Raw genomic sequence first — 24,009 nt, 5'->3', positions numbered from 1 at the left:
TTCTGATAACAGCAATCTACCTACTTTAATAAAAATCAAGCAGATAATATGTATATCTAATTAAATATACTGTTATTACTTACGTTGTATTTTCAGGAAAAACGTATTTTACTTTGAGCAACAAGGTAGGTACATAGAATAACAGAAGATTCAACAAGATATTTACCAAAGAGTACTTCTGAATTTTTTTGAAACTGAATGTGTGTGTGAGAACAAAGTAAAGAGACTAGACACAATATAAGATGCAAGGAACAATCTTTATTGAGTAACACAAACATAGTGTGTGTACTTCCCTAGGATGCTGGACAGTTGAATGTTATCTGTTTTATCTCTCCAAACTGTATTGATTGAGGTGTTTAAAAGTAATGTTATCTACTTTAGACTTATCCAGAGCAACTGGCACTACCATGGGACTGGTCATTCTTATTCATACTGAAGGGAGTTTGTAACCTCAAGGCATTGCCTGACTCAACATTGGAGGGCATTGTTGTGGTAATTTTTAACATTGTGCAGCATAACAACCATACCCCCCCCCCCTCCCAAGGGCAGGACAAGTGTTATCTCGTAAGATTGACAGAAAATAAAGGCAGCTTGCATATAAGAAACTTAATGACTTTTTTGTCAATGTTTTATGTGAAAAGATCACATTCCTACAATAACTGATTAATTTCTAAAAAAATATTATATTAAAACAAGAAGGTAGAACACACACATTGTACTCTTATATTCCCACACATGTAATGATTAAAATGCATTGTTTCATTAGTTGGATACCATCTCTGTTAACAATAATTTTGATTGTAAACTCAATAATATCTCGTGAGGTTCAGCCAGCTTAAAAGATTTAATTTAGGTTTAAATCCATAAACAATTTTAGTTTATGCTAATGTCACACAGGTATAAAGAAAATTCAAATATTTTCAACACAAAAGTGTTTGTTAACTGAGATTTATTCAGAAAGTAAAATAGAAAAGAGGCCCATTTGTAGTAGGCAACGTTGTAAGATTAGAACATTCATGGAAAATTATTTATTATGCCAAGCTGCATGAACTTCACCATTTGACACTGCTGTGTAAAGTAAATAACTTTTTCAAATAAACTTGCAATGTCATTTTAATACTCAACTGAAGTTAAAATTGATAGCTTCATAGACAAAGAAGATTCAAGCCTGGGAAAATTCTATTTCTCGTGGGAATATCCATAGTATATTATTATTAATTTACTTTAGTCTTTATTCTTTAAAAACAGGTAGTAGGTATCAAACAAAAGATTTAGAGAACTTACGTAACGATTGTCATATACAGTGAGTTTAAGATTTTATTCAAATATTTTCTTAGTAAATTAAGGTATCAAACTTATATAATATACACATTGGATTTATTATCTACGTTTGGATACCAAGTTTATTCATACAAGTCAATATAATGAGATTCATTTCAATTTTGAATGTCCGTCTACAAAATATGATGACACGTGCTTTGCACTCTAACCGAAGTTAAGCAAGTTCCTAGACATCATGTCGCCATTAGGAGGCCAGCAGTCTGACTGTCACTTGTACAGTAGAAACTGGTTGAGCTGCATGTAAAAAAGAACAATAGTCCATACAAAGGTAAAACTAATCCCACAACACAACAAAAATGGTTAAATAGCTCACCTACCTCATTTAGGATGATGTAGTCCCTCAGACAGAAAATTAGAGGAATAAGACAGAAAATTAAAATAAGATCATGAGATAAAAGAAGGGAATTTAAAACGAGTTAAAAGAGACATATCAAGTCCGGCCAAGAAACCGACGAAGTATACTGGAAAGGTGCCATGGGAGTCTTACCAGGCTCAGTTCAAAATCATTTCTGGGTGGAATAGTGAACAACAAGCTATTCATCTTTCTGAACATTTAAAAGGATTCGCTTTGCCGGCTTTAAAAACTTTCCAGCTAAGAACTATAACAACTATCAAACTTTGGTATGTGCCTTAACCAACAGCTTTGAATTGACACACCAAATTTCTGGAATAGGATACAAAAGAAAGAATAGACCTTATCTGAGGTTCCAGAAGATTTGGAAAGGCTGCCTAATTATCTTATACAGTTGCTCCACATGAAGGGATGGATTCGTTAGCATGTAATCAAGTTATAGGTGCCATAATAGACGATAATATGAGAATTAGGTTGAGACAAAGTAGGTGTACATCTTTAAAAGAAGCTTGCAGTTGGTAATGAAACTTGAATGTATTAAATTCACAAATAAACAATGAAAAACACCACTTCAAAGTTATAGGGTCATCAGACTCTGTAGATTGAGGCATCAACCTCCCGACAATAATCTAGAACTGAAATAATGAACCACAGGGATAGTTATACAGATGGAATGAATAAACCACAAGAAAATAGCTGTTTCGAGTGTATTTCAAAAGAAGATATTGCGAAAAACTGTAGATTAAAGTTTGTATGAAGTAGAAACTCATTCCAAAGGATGTCAGTAACAAGGAATTGTTATAGATGTAGGTTACCTGGTTATTACAGCCAAGGCTGTGAGGAATCAGCAACTGTTAATACACCAAACATATAATACCCTAAGGGATGAATCTTTAAGCCCAATCATATCAAAAGAGCAATGAAGAGCTTACCAGACATTAAGAAAGACAGGAAATATCTGAATTTATGGGGCGAAATTCAGCTGGAAATACACCATCTTCCCCAATTGAGATAAGAAGTTCATTATTTGAGGAAACTTTTCCCCGAGTCCATTGGTTTATTGATGGAAATCCTTGTAGTCTATTGATCAACACTGGTTCTATGGCTACAATAGTTCGACCCAATTTGGTAACAGGTGTGAAATTGCCTTCAGAGATGAACAAAGATGCTGTATTGATGGAAATAGCAAGAGGAAAGTTGGAAGCTATCCTTACTGTCAGAATATTTTCTACAATTCAGGATATACGAGTAACTGACATTGAGGAAAGGTGTATGTTTGGAACTGACTTCAAGTGAAGATATGGATACCAGGTTAGGCTATAATAAATAGCTTCACAGTCTATGATAACAAAATTCCTGTATACTATATGACAATTACTACATCAGAGGTTGATCTTCCAGTGACAACTAAGAGGGCAGTCAGTGTACCACCAAGAAGATAAATTAGGAAGAAAGATACTGCTAGAGAACAGAAGTTTAGTAGAACCAATCACCCTGAGGGATTGGTGGTTGGAAGATATCTCACGGATCTGAGGAATAAATATGTCATACATTACTTTACCTTGAAAAGGCTTAAATAAGCTTGTATTAAAATGAAAAGACACTATAATGTTAATAAGACTGGATTAGATTGAGGCGACTATAGAATCCCTGGTGCATGGAAGGGCAAACTCCAAAATTAATCAGGTGTTGGGAAGGGCTATATTTTGTACTGCAAAGAATTAATAACATGATTTACAGAATCCAGAGGGATAGAAATCCAAGTCAAGATCATCCACTGTCATGGATTTTTGGAAGTATGTTGGTAATAGAATGGTCAACTTGGTAATTACAGAGAATTTGTCAGTAGAAAGTCAGTCTACTGGGGATCCCAGGGTTCCTGTCGAGACCACTTCCAGGGTATCATCAAGAATGGAACCACTAGTGAATTCATTCACCACTTACCCAGGGTGAACTCCGCCAGTAACAACATTGCAAGTGATGACAAGGGACAAGAAGCCATCCCATCTGTATACCATAACTATAAACTAAGAAAGTACTAGAAATACTTGATGGATAGACAGTTTAGTGAAGTGTTTTATATTTGTACTAAGATTGTTTAAAAGAAGAAGGAACAGTGTTGTGAGCTGTATTTTCAATGTTTTAATTTAGAAGTTTGCTAATGGAATGAAGATGTAATAATCGAGAATGTTTGCATGGTATGTGAAAGGTTATGATATAAAAACGACTGCAGTATTTCATACAAGAGTTCAGCATCAGAAAAGTTATTCAGTGAAGATTATTGTGTATACTCCGTTACTAGGTCGATTATCTGTGAAAATGTTACTTGTGAACTTAGGCCTACAATTTGTATCAAAATGAACATAGCTTGTAGAAACACAATAGAAAATTAAAAGAAATAAACTAATTAACTATTGTTACGTGGATTAGACTTGGCATTATTTTTACCAAATAATCCAAAAGAACACGCAACATTTTATTCAATCATTCCAAGTTCTGTAGTAGTAAATCTATGCAAAAATTACATGTACTTCATTGCTCACAGTCTAGGAAGGATCCATTTTATAGTCACCGATAAACAAATGCAAAATAAGACAATCAAACCAAAAAGACCAGTTTTTTGCCTTCGATACTGTATAACTGGATTTAACACTAAAATTAATGGCCACATGATATATTTATATTCAAATGAAACTTCTATAATTCGAAAAGTTAGTTTAATGAATTTTTACCGACAAAAATTGCCCCCCAGTGGCACATCGGTATGTCTGCAGACTTACAGTGCTAGAAGGCCATTGTGTGGCTTTGTGCTTAACTACAAACAAATATCTAATTTAATACGTTTAGAACAATGTTCATGTGATTTAATTAGTTTTTACTGACATACAAACAAAAACTGCAGCCTTTTCCATTAGCCAACAACATTGTTTATTTATAACAGAAAGTGACGCAGATCAACGTTGCGGAATTCTACAGATTCCATCTTCAGTACCTAAAGAAAAAATATTGTTACGTCTGTGTTCGTTTGTTAATTTTCCGTAGAAATTCTTTCCGAAGGACTTCAGCGATACAAGTCATTTCTTAAATAAAACTAGTTTATTCTTTCTCAATGCAACTTTGCAATATACTTAATTTCCACAGTCACTTTAACTTAAACACACGCTATAATTCACAATGAACGATTTACGCACGTTACTTTCTACCGCACTCAATTGTCCGTTTCTATATCTCTCTGTCTGCAATTCAATTATTGCCGTCACTTTATTTGCAGGCCCGGCATGGCCAGGTGGTTAGGGCACTCGACTCGCAATCAGAGGGTCGCGGGTTCGAATCCCCGTCACACCAAACATGCTCGCCCTTTCAGCTGTGGAGCGTTATAAAGTGACGGTCAATCCCACTATTCGTTGGTGAAAGAGTAGCCTAAGAGTTGGCGGTGGGTGGTGATGACTAGCTGCCTTCCCTCTAGTCTTACACTGCTAAATTAGGGACGGCTAGCGCAGATAGCCCTCGTGTAGCTTTGCGCGAAATCCAGAAACAAACAAACTTTATTTGCCGGCTTATATACTAAAATAGAGGGCGCATAGCAAATACTGGATTATTCGTGATGTTCCCCGATCCTTCTAGAAACTCATCATGTGTTACCAGCGTCACATGACTTCCTCTGTCGTAACAGTCAGTCCTTGGTGAAATTCAAGCTTTAAACTTTTACAATCATGCTTCTGGTACACTAAATATTTTTTACTTATTTAAAAATGCCCCCAAGAACACAAAATAACAACAAACAAGAATATCCTATAACTATTGTAATTTAACTGGTTTTCTAACTATTGCATAAGCACCCTAAAAATCCATTAGTTACTCCATTTTAACAGCTCCACAGAAATTTTCAAACTGAGTAAGATGTCTTTTACACCATAGTGAAAACAAATATGAGTTTATACACCATTGGTAGATTTTAATTTTGTCTTTCTATAATAAGATAAAGTATCAAAATTATTTATTGGCCAATTCTGAAACACAGTATGTTAGAGGTGGGAGTGACAAGTGTATCTCACTTTCTGATAATTACTTAAACAAATGTAAGTACAGATAAGAAAATAACCCTCCAAAAAAGATTTGTTCTATCTTTGAACTACCAAGGTTTACCAAGAGAATCAAACTGTTTGTTTTCAATTTTACATCTTTCAAATCTTTCCAACACAAACATTTCAATGATTTAATATACCAGGGTATTAGATGTTCCTTCTATGAATACTAACATGGGGACTGATTTATTAAGGCACTAAAATTTTTAAGATCAAAATAACTTATACAATGGAAACAGCCTATCTCTAACTTGTTGAAAGCTTTTAAGATTGTAGTAAAATGATACTCCATCACATTTAGGAAGACAAAACAAAGCATTTCCAGAGCTCTTACAATCTGTTTAGCTGGGAACTTAGCTATTGTTTGCATAATCTATTACAGCTGCCTTTATATGAAAAAGATTGATGTACACAAAATTAATTTGAGCAGCAGTAATCAAGCACAAATGAGGAAAGTTTACAAATAGTGGAAACTTGCTGAGAAATCGAACTGGGGGTTCTAGGGGCATTTGAAGTGAAAAAAAATTGATACTTTTAAATATGTTATATTTATGTGCATCTAATTGGATGAATTTTGGGATAAGTCCAAATTTCCATCTTTATTAATATTATTTTTTGTATTTTGCTTTTATTTTTTTCAGTTTCTGGCCTAACTTTTTCATGACATTTTTCAAACTTCGGCACTGAAAATTTTACACCCAAAAGTGGTAAATGCTTCCAAATTTAGCCTGTATTACCCCCCTAATAATCTTTTTTTTTCACCATCTATGTCATAGAATCATCACTGAATCACATGAACTTCACAGAAGTTTTCTGGTTTTTTGTCTGTAAAATAAAATTCCCTGATGTCTCCCAGACTAAGAACACTCAATATATAATTCAGTGACTTTTTTCCAGTCTCCCTGACCTGTGGGAATCATGTTTAAGACAATCTTCTAATGATTACTACCATCACTTTCACTAATCAACATGAATGTATATATAGTAAGAATTAAAGAGACATACTTAGTATGACTGTGGGGAACTCCTGTAGCTTTTCCAAAGTGACGACAAGCTTCACGTGCTTTCCTGGGACCTGTATAAAGTGCCACAAAAATGATCACAATTTCCTTACAAACACATTTGGAAATATGTCTAAGTTAAAACGAATAAAAATTTACTTAACAACAACAACAAAAAATAATAATAAAGACTGAAGTTTTTATTCACTCAAGTTTCAATCACAGTTGTGAAGTGGGAATTTTATGGTAATATATTTCTCTATAAAACCAACGAGGTTGTAAGTGCAAACTGAATAATATATTTAGTCTGCTTGTCCCCTGGGTAAATTGATTTAGTATCCAATTTGTAAAAACAGTATTTTAAGTGTTAAAAATGGACTAAAAAACCTATTTATTATTGATTTAAAAGCATATTTCCAACCAATTTTAATCCATTTTATATTATTAACATCTTTTTCTTTGTTACTTTCTTAATGACTGAAGCAATTGTGTAACCCAATCAAAAACACAAATCTTCCACAATTAACAACTTTACACTGAACATTATTACTCAATCTACTATAGATTACTCTGCTTGCGAGTGCTAAGTAGTTTTATCCAACTTCTTGGAGTATAGAAATATTTCTAGCTTTCAGAAGACAACAGTATAATAAAAATCCACTATCACCAACAACAAAATTCCCATCTCTCTACTTACCTGAAAAATATTCTTAAAATCACTGTAATAAACTTTGAAGTGCAGCTTTATCATGTCATTTGTTGAAACTTACATTAAAAATTATTAGCAAGTTCTTTACAACATTTTGAAGCTTAGCCCCCCCCCCCCTTTACAGTAATTCTCAAACCCACTCATCCTCGGGTATGTCTCCTCATCCTGAAGTGGATTTTACTCAGTCTTGAACACTTTAATTTTTATATACTAGTTACACACAAACACTCCTAACATTACAGATTTTTAACTTAAGTTTATACAGAACTTTAATAACAATGACTATTCAAACATGTAGCTTAAAACTTGCAAGTTCTTTCAAACTTCTTATATACCCAAATCTTTTAACTTAAGTTTATATAGAACTTTAATAACAATGACTATTCAAACATGTAGCTTAAAACTTGCAAGTTCTTTCAAACTTCTTATATACCCAAATCTTTTACTAAGACCCATAGTATCTACATTTGGCTTTTTAAGAAGCAAAAGAAAAACCAATATAACAATACCTTTTTTAAATTTTTGTATTCTTAGCTACGATATCTAGTACAAATTGTTTTTATTCTTAGCTACGATATATTGTACAAATTGTATTTATTCTTAGCTACGATATATTGTACAAATTGTATTTATTCTTAGCTATATATATAGTACAAATTGTATTTATTCTTAGCTACGATATATATAGTACAAATTGTATTTATTCTAAGCTACGATATATAGTACAAATTATATTTATTCTTAGCTACAATATATAGTACAAATTGTTTTTATTCTTAACTACGCTATATAGTACAAATTGTATTTATTCTTAGCTACGATATATATAGTACAAATTCTATTTATTCTTAGCTAAAGTATTTAGTACAAATTCTATTTATTCTTAGCTAAGGTATATAGTACAAATTGTATTTATTCTTAGCTAAGGTATATAGTATAAATATTCTTTGTTAAGACATTCTTTAATAATGAACTTATGAACTACACACCCATGCTTACATCTTAAAATGCAAATTTATCTTACAATAAGTATGGCCCATTAGGCATTACATTGTATTTTCATTTAAAAAGGACAATAAATTATAGTTATAAAATATAGTACCTTTATAAACAAAAAATACACTTTTAGTTTATTTAAGTTTCTGAAACAAGAAAAAAAAAAAAGATCAGTCTTTCAAACCTGCTTTGCTTTGTAGTCCCTCCAACAATTAAATTTCATTGTTGTGGCAATGATTCTTAAACTTTAGATAGTTAGATGATGTTTAATATTTCTGTTTGCTGTAACTTGACTGACTTTCTGAAAATGGGGCAGACTGACTGATTTTTCTGACATTATGACTTGGGAAATTATTATTTTTGCTAATACACTGACTGACTCATCTAACAAAATTTGCAGACTTTAAGATTTTTATCGCCATATTATGGTTGGAACATTGTTAGATATACACAACTGTTTTAATTTAAGTATAGCACAATTGTTAAATTTAGTTATTTTTTGAAGTGATAGTTTATCACAGGTTTGTTTGTACAACTATGCAAATCATACATTATGCAGTTCAATTGTCATAACTTGTTGTATTATTGCATCATGTTTCAGAACCTTGTAAGTTTGTCTCGAGTATTAATACATCATAATATCTCGTAGTTTGTGGAAAGTTCTAGGCCCCAGTTGCTATTCATAAATACATATCCAAAATGTAGTTCAAGACTGAGTGTTTGTAACTTTAGTTAAAAAGATCATATAGAAACTGTTGTAAGGCTGTACATTCTCACTATTTTTAAACATGGCCTTACTTTGAAACGAAACTTCAATTTTACAACAGCACGAGTGTACACGTTTGTTAAAAATATGTCCTTTTATTCATCAGCTGTATTCAAATCAATATAAAACTTTTGAGAGAGCTATGCATGAAAACCTTTGTTAGAGCCCCATTTGTCAAATTGAAAACAAAAATTTAATTTTACAGAAAATTGCATAAGAAGCTATCTTATATAAATTCTGAAAGTTAGAAGCCAAGAGGCATCAGAGAGAGAGAAAAAAAACTGTTGTTTCAACTCACTATATACACACGTATGGAAAGTTATCATTTAATTTGTCAAAGTGTCAGTTTTGTGGAGTTTATCAACTTTTAGTTAGACACACTTATGCCACTTTGACTCATCCTAACACAAAAGCTAATTCTTCCTGAATGTGATGTGAGCCTATCATTAGAATATTTACCACTTTCATTATAGCTATGCCATAAATTAAATTATACAATTTGAAAAACTTGTTACAAATTAAAACTGCAACTTTCATTAGAACACTGAATTAAAATGAAAACTGTTTTTTACTAAATACTTACCCTGAATGAGAACTGTTCCTTTACCACGAGGAGTCTTCAAGGCTAGCTGATCGAAAGTCATGATTTCTCCTCCAGCTTTCAGAATTCTAGCTCGGGCCCGTTCAGTCACATGTAAAGCACACAGCTGGAGAAAAGTAAAACAAAAAATAGTATTCCTACATATTTCTCTTTTAATAGAATAAATAATTTGTAATTTTTTAAGTTTTAAATTAGTTTAATATGCCCACTATTGTCAATTATTTTCATTTGTACACTTAACTACTGAAATAAAATATATTTACTTAAATAAACTTTTAGTTTGTTATCTATAAAGTTCTCTAAACTGTACAAACTATATATTTAAACAAACTACTAAACCTAAATATTTATATAAAAATTGAAATATTCAAAACTTATCTTAACCACCTTATAAATCCAAAACATCTAAAGTAATTTAATGTATATCAAATCTTACTTTCAATGCTGGAATTTCAAAAATACGAGGGTCATCTGTGACAGTTCCAACAACAACAACGATCTTCCCTTCCCTTCCAGGTTTCTTCATCATACGAACCTATAAAAGATAAATACATATATCTAAAACTGCTACAAGAGAAACAAACTAGATTTGAAAAACTTGAAATCAATTTATTTTCTGTCCATATATCTCAATAATATTTACCCTGAATGAAAACTATAAATAAAATTGGTTTCATTATTGACTATTACACTGTCTGAATAGAACCAATCTCATTTCCAACTAATGACCTTTAACATTAATAAAACTGCTTTGGTAAGAAAAAAGACTAACACCAGCAATTACCAATTCTTTATTAGTCTACAACAATTCAGTACTGATCAGTAAGTGTGACAATACACCATTCCATAGCCAAACAAGCTTACAATCAAGCACAAATCAGTACTGATAAGTGCAAAATGCACATAGACCAGTACAGTTTAAAACTTGTTACTTCTATAAAATCACATATGTACTTATAAGTATTATTCAGGGCTTCTGCGGTGACACGTGCATCTATGGCCCCAAGATAATGTTTGGAACAAAAACTATCATGTGCACATCAGATTCACAATTCCTTCCTTACAATACTCCAGGTAAAGAGATAATTATCTTTTAGGTTTAAGTTGATCTGGATTACAAAATATCATTAATATTACTTTCAGCTGCAATGTTAACAAAAAAATCTCAAGCATACCTATTTAGAATTTCATTAGTGACTGCAATTTTGGTCTGCACAGAGTCAGTCTAATGTCCAATTCACAGCCCTTTACAACACACAAGCCCATGCTTAATGGCTTGTGAACAAAACAGTTCCAAAGTGGCTTTTAAAAAGTGCAGCAACAAAAACTTATTCAATAACTTCTGCTAAATTAATTACTTATACTATTTCCTAGTTATTAATCTCCCATTTTTATCATTAAGAGTTTGGATTTCAGTTACAAGCTGCTCTTGATATAACCTCATTCCATAAAAAGTGGAAACATCTCTTCAACCCTTAGATTCAGAAACCTGCAGTAAGTTATGATGATATTCATAATATTGGTGGATCTACCCATTCTAATTATTTCACAACAGAAAATTCAAGTATGCCTAAAATGTTAACAAAGCAGATAGGGTAAACAATCATAAGCCTACTAAAAAGCATTGAAGGTTCTACTTACTTAGAAACTTCGAGACATTATCACAAAAAAAATAATAAATAACTGCATGGGTATTTGTGTTGCTCAAACATGATTACTCTTTTTTGTAAAGCAGTTTTTAAAAGCTAAAGCCTCTATTTCATAATCAGAGCAAAACATTCACTAGAACACTTGGGGAAAAAATACAAGTTTCTAACGCTTACTTATCTATAAAGCAATAATGTGCCGATTATTTGGTTTAATACTATACAATTTGCTTATTAGTGTAAAAAAATCACAACTGGTCAACAACAGTTGATTATTAAAATGAAATTTTTTTCATGAATTTTAAGTTTTTTTCTTGGTTGAAGTTTGAGATAGAATTGACAATAAAATTTCAATAATAAATTAACTCCAAATTATTATCTTGGAGCTCAGTTTCCAACAAATTCAGCTCTGAATGAAATTCTCCCACTCATCAATTCCCAGCCTGACAGGTCAATTGCTAACCATATCACAGCCTTAACTCTTTCAGCATGGGCTCAGTCCCAATCTCGTAACCATTTTGTGCTTGTTATAGTTTTCATGCTATAACTTTTAATTAATAATCAATTGTTAACAAAATTTGGCAGATTATCAGTAAACACGACAATGCTTTCATATGTAAAATTTAAATTTTTTTTTAAGTTTTAAGGTTTCCAAAGCTTTGTTTTTCTCATGTCTTCTTTTTTCTTTTTGCACGTTACCTATCTATCATGCAAAGTAATACTCATTTTAAGATTACAAATATTTTTATACATATAAGAAATTTGGAAATTTCACATGCGAAATCTTCATAATGTTCAGATATCTGTTATTTTCAGTAATTAATCTCTGTACGGGTTTGGTAGATTTGACCGATCTCGCAACTACCATAAAAAAATTAGGAAATAAATATAAGTTATACCTTTTTCATTCTAGAATGAACAGAAATTATAACACGAAAACATAAATGTTTAAATTAAATAGCTTAAATCTCATAACATTATACATTTATTAATTTTATTATAGGGACCTTTCAGCCATGCCTGGCTAACAATACAGAAGTTACAAGGATGCGGCTCACATGCACTCATGTTACTGTATCAAATAACATAAAACTGACCTTTGGTTTGTACAAAGTAATTTGTCTTGGCTGTGCTTTAGTAGACTACTATTTTGTAAAATTATTATACATTATATATGTATATAGATTATTGTTATTTTGAAATAAGTTCTTAAACAGTAACTAAAGAAGTAAAGCAAACAATTATCTCTTCTAATTACGACCTTTGCATTCTGTTGTTAAACCTTTAACAAATTTGCATGTGGAAGATTTGAAAAATAATTTTTTTAGGTTTTATATATACATTTAAATAACTAAAAAATATAAATTGCTACATTAATACCATGGGATTCCACTGTAATTTATCAAGCTTAGTAATTAAGATGTATTTTAGTCTAAAACAAAATATGAAATTTCAAGCAGACTAAAGAAACCCTACCTCGTTGAAATATTGGTTCACAAGAAAAAAAATGGTGCCAAGTCTGTTAAATTGCCCAAGAAAGCCACTCGGGGGACATTCTGAGCTTCCGATTGGTTATTCATGTCATATATAGAAGTGTATATAAGGGAGTTTCCAAAAATGGAAAGAAGTGAGCAGGGTGCTACTGTGTTTGATTTATTACATGAGCAAATCTTAGCAAATAGAAAAGATAAGACCTTCTTATTTTATATTCAAGCTTTTCATGTCTGTAATTTGAGTTTCTAATTTGTTTGAAACTATAGACTTAGTATTTTGACTTCACAAACATCTAATTTGAACCAGTGCTGCATTCAACATACCACGTGACACACAAAAATCATGTTTATCTATGGTTTTTTAATATTTGCTCTTAAATTAAGAAATTGAGTAATATATAGTACTAAAATTTGAATTATAATCTACAGTTTGATACCAAACTTGTTGACATAAATTCATGAAATAGTAGTTCAATAACATTTTGAATGCAAATCAACAATGAGATGACACGGCCTTTCACCCATGACCCACCTCGAAAGGGTTAAACACTGTAGAACCTTCTCTATATTTCAGGTGCACAATTTACCTTACTACTTATGCTTAACGTGTGGCAATTAACAATCAGTATATGTGTTGAAAATTGAAAAACTTTTATGCAACTGTGAATACATCACAGCTTAAAAATGATTGCAAATAATGGTTATGGATAAGTAAAAAGCAAGAGACAGAGAGAGAAAAACATTTTACTTCAAAAGCATTACTTCCATTTGAATACTTATTTATATAATGGCATTGAACAGACTGAACATTACAACTGTTTTCTTTCATTGTACTATAATGGACGTAGTGTGCATATATGTATCTACGCACGTGACCTAAATATTAAATACAATGTAGGGCCATCTATTTAATGGCACCACAAATAAAAAATTCAGTACTTTGCATATTCAACATTGAAACAGAAAAATAACTACAATATGTGCAACAACCATTTCTTTATCACAGAACACAATCTTAAATAAAAGTACTCTCCTCAGAACAAGACTTTCACTTTTTCAATGAGGTATGAATACTACAGTTAATAATTACTGGCACAATCAGTTGCCAGTAGGGCAACATTTCTGCTAGTAAATATAATGTCCATAGATCATGTCAAATCTGTTAGACCTAAGGTTTGTTGGAGCTGAAAGGATCAAATGTCAGTAAGTTGTCATGTTTCTGCATAAAAAGTCATCTGAATGATTGCTGATAACTGGAGATTTTAAAAAATCATTAACTGATACCAATCATCTAATTACATACAATTAACAAATCAATAAGCAACAAATTTTCATAATGGCATATTTTTATAGGAAAAAAAAACATTTTAAATAGGATAAATGTACTTTTAAAATCATGTTTCTATGTCCTTAAAATTTACAGTGTATATTTGATACTGTAACAAAGAAAACTTACTAAACGTGCAAGAGATAAAGGTGGTCTGTTAGTTTTACTCATAAACAGCCTTTTCATGATGATTTTGTTAAACTTTGCACCAGTCCGTCGGGCAAGAAAACGATACAACTGTGAAAAATATAAAGAAAATATTAACAAGTCCAATATACTGAGATATAACAATCAAAATATAAATTTACCTTTTTTTCCATAAAGTATCATTCAAATAAAAAAAGTTATACAAAAATAATTAACTTTTATATAGGCGCAAGTAGAAAAGTGAGTAAACAACTACATCCAGCAACTTTCATACTTTGACTTTGAATCCCTTTAGAATATTCAACATTGTCTAAAGCAAAAACCTGCCAAGATTGAGATTGACTCAATAGGTTGGGAGTAATTAACAGGCTTTACAAAATAGAAATAAAGTTAATTTCAAATTTGACCCCCCATAGTTCTTAGTATTTACATACAAATTTTGTTTGAGATTGGCCCAATAAGCTTGGAGGAATTAGGATGCAAACAAACATTTCGTCTCTATAACTATTGATAAATGTATTTTTAAAACTATCATATTAATCCAAGTTTTCAAAAATTATACAACATCTGATGTTAAATTTTTGGAATCCAAACATTCTTTCAAGAATATTATTGAATTTCTTCACACTGTGTTAAAATGTCTTCAAGCTACTGTGTGTTAACAGTCATAGCACAAGAAAACTTGTCATAATGCATGTGTGAATGATGACATTAACAGTCTAGCATCAAAAAATGGATTCTTGATCAAATACAAGTGTTAATTTTATGTTGCTTTTAGCAAAAGTAATTAATAATGATATATTTTCACTTCAAAGCAAAATAGATAGTTAGATTTCTACAGTTTCTTTCATATGATAGAGATCATGATACTTTTGTTTTCACATCATAACATACAACTGCAATAAATTTACAAACGTTACTATTGAGATACAGAAGCAACAAACACTATACAACTGTAATAAATTTATAAACATTACTATTGAGATACAAAAGCAACAAACACTATAGTTTTTGTAATGTGATCATTATGTCTAATATTTAGCATCCATAATGATCACTTAAAAATAACTTGTGAAAATCTAATATAATGAAAGTCTAAAACCACTGTTAGTAGTTACTAAAGTATAAAATTTGATCTAATCTTATTTAGAGGTAATCTAAATATAAATGTATAATGTGAAACTAAACTTAGATACTTAAATCATTCTGTTAATTTAAAAATCTTTCAGTTGTTACACTTCTGACAATTTACTACCAAATAAGATTGATTTAAAGGCCTGTTACAGTAAATAAGCTACATTCATTATTGCTGAATGTACTTATTTGTTGTAAAAAGCATGGGGAAAGGAATTACACCTTTTATATGTGTAGAAATAATCTAGTTTGATTTTTTGACACATCTGAAAATGTTTTAAACACAAATTTGCATCATTACGCTCTATCCAACATGTTAAGAAAAATTCAAAAAGCATGTACCCCAACATCAAACAATTTCATGAATTTAAAAATCTAATCACAAAAAAACAATTTTTTGACAAAAGTTTGTAATTAGGTTTCCAAATCTTTGCTTTACCAACTTAACCCACTAATATAATTTATTTATTTGAAGTATTTTATAGCAAATATATGAATATTGAAATTTTTATAAGTAGATTCAAATTTTACAAATAACAGTCACAATTCTACACATAGGCTGATCCATGCACAGGGGTATTCATAATTAAAGTACCATTAAAACTTTTTCATCATTTACTTCTAAATAGGATTATAAAAATAGTTTTAACATTGAAATTGGGATACTAGTTACTGCCAAGTATCCCAAAGGTTTTTGGTTTTCGCTATACAAGTTAAAATAGAATGCAATCTCAAATGAAAAGTTTAAATGATACATCCTGGCAAAGGCTTGGGCAACCAGCCATTCCTGATGTCTTGCTCTCATTTTTAAATACAAACAACAGAAATATTTGAATAAACATTGTAGTGTACTCATTGCATTAGCTTGGCATCAAGATCATTTTACTGACTGGAACCTTTAAACATGTTTAATGAGTTGGTGATACAACATTTATTGCCAAAACACTATGGAATAAGAATCTTGAATATCTATTCTCTCAGAAGAGCTAGACTCCCAAATCCAATCCTGATGCATAAATATGCTAACACTATACATGCATACAATAACATTGGGCAAATGATGATAACCATCCATCCATTCACAAAAAATTGCAACCTTTTAGGTCATATCCTGGGGTATTTTTATCATAAAATTTTCCAAGTTTATCCAAACAATCAAGTTATCATTTTAACTTAAAAAAAAAACTTGCATCTTTGGACCTATTGCATTTATTGAACCTTTGGAGTAATGGGCCCTAGAACTAATGGATTGTCACCCTAGTTACTATGGTTTAGTCACATCACTACCTTTTTTTTGTTGTTGTTGTTGGAGGGAAACTCTTATAATTGAAAACTAATGTAATACCCCCTAAAAAAAAGCAGTAGAAGTACTGAAACTCCTCAAATTCTACATCGAATATGAATCCTCTTAAATAAAATTACTTTTCATAAATTGAAAGTTATAAGCATATTGAACAAGGGAACTCAAAAATCCTTCTTCAAGAAAAGTAAATAAGAAATATCAAAAAAAAAGAGAATAAACCACACCAACAATAAATAATTAGCCTGTTAAATTAAACTTAACAGAGAGAAGATTTTTACAGTGAAATACAGTAAGCCTAAAAATAAAGTTTACATCCACTATAATTAGTATTACAGAACAAAATTAAGTATCAATGTGTTTTTGTTTCGTAACAACTGAATTAAATTGTATTTTAGTTTATACGGTATAGTGTACTTAACTCCTATTACTAGAACGGTAAGCCTAAGTCTTTGAAAGACTATGTGGTTAAAAATGAGAATCAGACTCGCACAGGTCGAATGCCATGTGAATTGCTTACTTACAATTTACATATTTACCCAGTACTAAATATATTAATAAATGCAGGAACTAATAATATAAGGAACATGTAGTTTTTTAATATTTTTATAAAGCAACATGCATATCCAAAATATGTAAAATTTGAAACACTGCTACTGTTATATTCGTTCGGAAACCTAACCACCTTACCTTCACCAACAAACGAAGATAGATATCATTGCTTTTGGGCTCTCGACGCACAACCTTCCGGTCGTATTTATGATTGATGTCAATACCCTGAAAAATAATTACTTATTATAAATAAATAAACTTCAATAAGCATATACACACTATCTCTTGTCTCAATTGAACTTAATATCTACGTGTTTCATTCGGATTGAAATTCTACATCAACACATCGAAATACTCACCATCTTGTTTCTCAACGAAAAGACCTTAACGAAGCTTTTTGGGTAAGAGCAACGCCATCTAGGATTTCAAGTTGTAGTATTACACTCTCATATTCTCCTGAATTAAGATATTTGTATATTTATTATAAATTACACAAAATACTTATTTAATAGTATTTAAGCCATTTCGACCAATTTTGAGCTTTTGATTTACAATAGATATTAACTTAAAATAAATTATGATTCAAATAGCAACAATATACCTACGATTTAATATAACATCAAAGTACAACGATGGACCTTTTGTTCCGAACAGACCGTCTTGTCCACTAAATTAAACTGAATAATAAAAAAACCCAAAGCCAGCCTTCCTCATTCAAAATTTTATCAACCTTTCCCTTAAAATAAGTGCATCTATCACATCTGAAAATATGGTACTATTAAATATGGTTTCCAAATCTTGGTCAGAATGAAATTCCCTGATCATTGAAACATTACCTATAATAATACGTGAAATTGCTAAATATTATTCAAGTATTGTTTAATGAAGAAAAGAAAGGCTGTAAATTAAGAATCAACTTTGCTTAAATCTCACAAGGCTTCAATATGATCAACTATGTCTCTTGAATTATTGATACTTTATAAGAACATACACAATAATGGCAGTTTGTAAGATTATTAAGTAAACATAATGTAAAAGTTCAACCATTTCTATAAACAATCAACAGCTATATTTTCAAGAAACATACTATCAATGAACATTCTCTATTTAAATATTTTTTTTAAACCTTTTCTAAGTTACTGCTTTCATCCATATTTTCCTTCATATGGGTTTTTGTTAACCGCCACTGTTGGTATTTTACCCGTCTCTTGGAGATGTTGCCTGTCAACGATCTTTGCTCAAGTTGTACTACACAACAATGCTTAGTGATTTATATTTTGTTTTATAACAAATTAAAACAAAATTACTGATAAATTATAATTTCATTATAACTTTATTTTTAATGCTTGGCATCATCTATGACAAGTGTTGATAACAGTTTTGGTGCGATGTTGTTTTCAATTTAAAAATAGCAATAATAACAAATCTAAAACATGTAATCTTTACATTTTTTTATTTATGACATGTGGGTCATAAACACACACGCATCCTCACAAGTGAATGTGTTATCCAAATGATGTTCAGAAGTACTATACAGATTTGTTTATAACTGAAGTTTATATTTTTAAAAAAATTGCTCAATACAATGCTAACTACTTTCAATTCCTTTATTCTCTCTGTAAACATGTCAATGTACATTCATTGAGTTTGTCATCTTTTTACACCTTAAAAGCTCTGCTCTTCCTTCTTCCACGTGCACGTTCAAACTTTCTTCCCTTAGAACGCACATATGGCCTGAAAAATAAACAAACTTTATTACAGAATCAGTTTAAAATTTTTTATCTTAATAATCACTCACTCAACTATTCAAAGACTTACTTCAGGATCTACTGTTGTCAAATCATAGTACAGCTGTTGAGACACATGTGAAACATTAGAATAGTTAGTGCTGGTTGACACAAGATTAGGCCAATTAAAAGTGCAACACAGCACATTACTTTGAGAAATTCCAGCTCTAGGAAGCACCACACTATACACGCAAGCTGATTGGTGACATTCTCTTACTTGTGGAGAAAGCTGGAAATATTTTGTAGATGATAGGGTGACACAGCACATGCAAGAACAACCTACTGAAGTGCTCATCTTTAAGACTGACTGATTTATTACTTCTAAGTGCTATGTGGGTGTAACATGGCTTATGTTCAAAGTCATGATTTATACGGAGTCTTCTTGTGAACTTTCTTTAAAAGCTATTCTAAAATACCTTGAGAAATTGTGACATATCTTGGAGACAAATTAGATATATCCCAGTATAAAGGCCTTAACATATTAATTGCTGTCCACTGCTTGTCAACAGCAAGGTTGGCAATCTCCTGCAGTCCCATCTCTTCCTGTTTGGCATTCCATGCAATCATGATCTCTGGAATTATTCCACATTTCCCCACTAGTGCTATAGGCTCTGAAAGCCCCAGACTGCCTCTTTTCTATCAGGTCGAGGGACTTGGACTTCACCTGTGATGATGATGAAGCAGCAGCTAAGTCTTTCAGCATCCAGATTATGTACTGGAGAATTATCTAACTTACCACTTGGCATGTTGGAAAAAAAAAAGAGTATGGTGTGTCTTCATCATAGTCCCCAAAGCTGAAGATATCTCCCTTCTGTTTCTGAAATCCATCAGCAAGTGCTGGGAGAAGCATGCATAGTAAGTTTACAACTTGTGGTTTGAAAAGGTGACAAATTTCAGATATGGTGCTTCAGATATCTTTGTCATACCTTGTGTTACTGAACCTTTCAGCTGACACAAAATTAAAAGCTGTTTCTATGACATTTGGTAGTTTAACACAGACCTGATTGCTTTAAAAAGTATGGAAGGACCTTTTACCTCTTCAAGAGAGGTTGATGAGCAGTGTGGACGACGAAACAAAGGAGCAAAGTGTGTGATCTACACTAGAAAAAATATAAAAATGAACACAATTAAAGCATGTACGAAAATCAAATTACAGTGTGTTACACTGTTACTCGTGGTGTAGTTTTAGTTATTTAAGGTGATATAACATCACTGGCATTGTTGAAGTCCTTGAAGGTTGCCTCTTCCTTTAAGAAGACATTTGAAAGACTCACAGCGTATGTGATGGCCGGAGGCTTTTTGTAATCCCTCATAAGCCTGAAGATGTCATTTGCTTTAGCTACAGAGAGGGACGTATCACAAGCATAACGGACTTCCAAATACTGTCTGAACATTATTTAGATGTTAATTATGAACAAATATTGTCTTAAAGATTTTTAGAAAATATTTTGAGCAAGATGCAATTATGCTTTCATTTTAAGGAAAAAAAACGTTAATATAGGGGGTACGTACAGGGATGTTGCACTCATTAGATAACCAAATTTGTTATATTTTCTTAAATATGATTACGTTGTTTTAGTGGGGGCCTGTAGGATTCTAAGTTTTAACACCATCCATCCCCTACTTGAAAGGAGAATCGGTGAACAGAGAGATTAACGTATTTTATGTTTATACATAGAAGAATAGTGTACGCAAAGAACTATTTAAATTACAGACAAAAAGTTAACATTTTGTGAACTTGTATGTCAAACCAAAGTTTAAGAATTTTTCTTGAGCTTTTTTTTTTAAATAACAGTGTAATTATTAATGCTAATTTCATTAGCATATGTTAATAATAAGCTTGCTTAATTAAATTTTGAATGTAACAAAGTAAAATCTTGTGACATGCACAGAAAAGGGTGCCTGTAATAGTATGGTTATTAAGCAGGTAAAGTGGGTGTGGCATCTGTCAAAGTTCCAAGAATTTTTTCTCTCTGAATGTGCCCTAAGGAGCTTCAAATAGGGGGCAGTGTTAATTTAAAAAGTTGGAGATATATTTGGCCTGTCCCCCAAAAAATAACATGGAGTTGGTTGTTCTAATGATAAAAATGACAATTTTTTTAGGATAAGGTATTACCCCCCCCCTGAAAATTGGCATTTTTGCCAGTATTGTCATATACTTAACCATTTGTTTATTTACCTTTAATATAACTCTTAATTCTATGAAAGTTGCTGTCCTCAATATCTTATAGGCAGCTAGTGCTGTTCCATCTAAGCAGCTTTTCGAAAAGATTGGTCTTGTAATGACAGATCAAACTGCACATAACATAGGTGTGGATGACGTTGTCACCAAGCAACTTGAAACTGATAATATAACCACATAGATCTTGTTTTACAATGTGCACCCTTCTCAACAGAATCATCACAAAACAACATTGGTAGAGACAAGATTTACTCCAATTTCTTAGTCAATGCCACAACTAATGCATAAAGTGTAATGGAACAAGCACTGGACTATATTCTACACACATTTGTGATTTCTCAGCCAATTATACTTAGTTGAGCTAGATGTTTACAACTAGAAAGAACACATTTTAAAATACGATCTTCCAATAGTTATTTTACATTGGCACAAAGGATTCCACATAGAACTAGTCAAACCGATCTTGGCATTGTTGCTGCTTTTATTCTCACCAGCACTTTAGTATTGTTTCTCACCTATAAATATGTTAGTTAGACAATTAAATGTTTTAAAATGTGTATTATAAAGGTTTTATAATTTTTTAAATATAAACCAAACTGCCTTGGTTCATCAGGATTAGTGTAGTAGGCGAGTGTTCCAACATTCTGATGAAGGCCAAAGTGTCTCTGCAGATAATACCATAATATTGCCTGAGAATGTTGTGATGGTAGTAATGCTAATGACAAAGTAAAACCTTATGAATACTAGTAAAATGTCATAATAGTTGTTTATACTTCAATACTTTTTACTAATTTAAAACACAAAGATTAGTTTTTCTACAACATCCAGTCTTGTAATATAAGTAAATGAAGTTTAAATATTATAACTTTCTGTCTATATCACAAGAGGAACTACGATTTTGTTTACAGCCAGATAACTGAATTACAAAAACAAATTGGTGTTTTATTTTCAGGTACCTTAACTTAGCTGGGCATGAAGTAACAACTAAAGAACTTTATGGTAGCATTCCTCTGCTTGCAGCCCTGCCTCACCTGGAATGTGTTCGAATCACTTACCCAAATGAATGTTATGATAGCAGTGATCAAGAAATCTGTGTTAATATGAAAGCTTCTGTTGAAACCAAACTTAAAGAATTATTTAGCAAAAACTTATACAGCTCTCACAGAAATCCAATGTCTAGAATGGTGCGCATTGTGTGGACTGATGATTATTATCAAGAAATACTTCAAGTAGTTTTTATTCCATGACAGTTTTATTGAAGAAAAACTCCAAAATGCGAAGATTATACTTTTTTTTTCATTATTAAAATGGAGTTTCAACTCTGTATTCATGTACTACTTTGATAAATTTAAAATATAAATGAAATTCCATGAGTCTTATGTGGACTACTTACTTAATAGTTGTTAGAAGTGAATTTTCTCCAACTATACAAAAATGAAATAGCTTTTGTTTAAATACTTCATGTAATCAGCTACAAAGGTAACTAACTCTTTAAAACTCAATTTTATAAATTCGAAATTAATGTTTAGTTGGTGGCGTTTTGTGACTTAATATGTTCACATTAAACTCACATGAAGAATGATACACAGTTCAACAATACTTACAATAACTCTGAGCTTTCTTAATATATTTTCACAACAATTGGCAAGATTTTGTTAAAGATTACAAGTATTTTAACTAAAGTTTTATTATTTTTGTATTGTAGTTATTTGCACTCGGACTCTATTTCGAGTATTATCATCAACATATAATGCAATGAAATGTTAAAAAATTACTAACAGAAAATGTACATACCTAAAATTCATACTTCAAACATTGTTATGCAAAACCTCTGGTTAAATATAATTTTGCCTATGGATACACTATATCTCATAAACAAATAATTTTGTACACTTCCAATAAATGCTTTTAATTAAAATCCCTTATGTTATTTACCCACATAGCTAATACTCTGAATAGTGTTGTGTATCTTATGCTATGGATACTTTGTCTCAATTACCAGTAACGAAGCTGATAGATATCCTGAAATCAACTTGGATAATTTATTCTTTTGTGCACAATTCTGCTTCATGATTTGTCATGTAGCAATTATGGATTTTACTGAAAGGTAACACATATAAGTAGTTATGTTATTTATAATCCCCCTAGCAAATATTCTGTAACCTGCCTGTAGGTTATCTGAAGGAAACCTCATTCTACCCATAGATCCACCTAAATAATCTCGTATTCAATCCATCATTCAGGTCTTTAAGTATAAAATGAAGTCTAAATATCATCTATTAAATTACCCAAAGATCAAGTTGAAAAGATAATGGTCTTAAAGTTACTTCTCTGAAAGGTGGTCAAAGGCCACCTCGAGGGTTAATCAATTTTAAGCACTCACACCACTATACAGTAGTGTGTTGTCTATCAGTCAGTAGAAAATAAAATGACATCACAACACCTAATGTTGCAAGTTCTACTGTTGTGGCATCAGTAAAATATGCACACGCCATGAATCATGAGAAGATTATGCTCTCTGTAGGCTACAACACAGCATGATATAAAAATACTTGTTACTTTTAATTTTGGGTTTTATTTACTATTGAAA

The 24,009-nt window shown here is 31.3% G+C and overlaps 2 protein-coding genes across 3 annotated transcripts in view; one reads left to right on the top strand and one right to left on the bottom strand.

Annotated features, from left to right (window-relative positions):
- LOC106471556 (leucine-rich repeat-containing protein 14-like) overlaps positions 1-22,796 on the top strand; it is a 60,070-nt gene extending 37,274 nt beyond the window's left edge. For both annotated transcript variants that reach the window (XM_013932160.2, XM_022400171.1), the window contains exon 7: positions 22,372-22,796. In XM_013932160.2, coding sequence (XP_013787614.1) covers positions 22,372-22,666 — 295 coding nt within the window. In that variant the 3' untranslated portion in view covers positions 22,667-22,796. The remainder of the gene's footprint in view (positions 1-22,371) is intronic.
- LOC106471558 (60S ribosomal protein L18-like) lies at positions 6,699-17,877 on the bottom strand. Its single transcript, XM_013932161.2, has 6 exons — positions 17,810-17,877; positions 17,589-17,675; positions 14,447-14,554; positions 10,288-10,386; positions 9,834-9,957; positions 6,699-6,853 (listed from the first exon to the last, which is right to left on the bottom strand). Exons 1-6 carry the CDS (start codon positions 17,810-17,812, stop codon positions 6,714-6,716), a joined length of 561 nt encoding a protein of 186 aa, XP_013787615.1. The 5' UTR covers positions 17,813-17,877; the 3' UTR covers positions 6,699-6,713.
- Positions 22,797-24,009: the final 1,213 nt, after the last annotated feature.

This window comes from Limulus polyphemus, unplaced genomic scaffold, assembly GCF_000517525.1.
Source record: "Limulus polyphemus unplaced genomic scaffold, Limulus_polyphemus-2.1.2 Scaffold4697, whole genome shotgun sequence".
Lineage (NCBI taxonomy): Eukaryota > Metazoa > Arthropoda > Merostomata > Xiphosura > Limulidae > Limulus > Limulus polyphemus.
The sequence above is the reverse complement of the archived record's forward strand: the minus strand, read 5'-3'. Positions and strand labels throughout refer to the sequence as shown.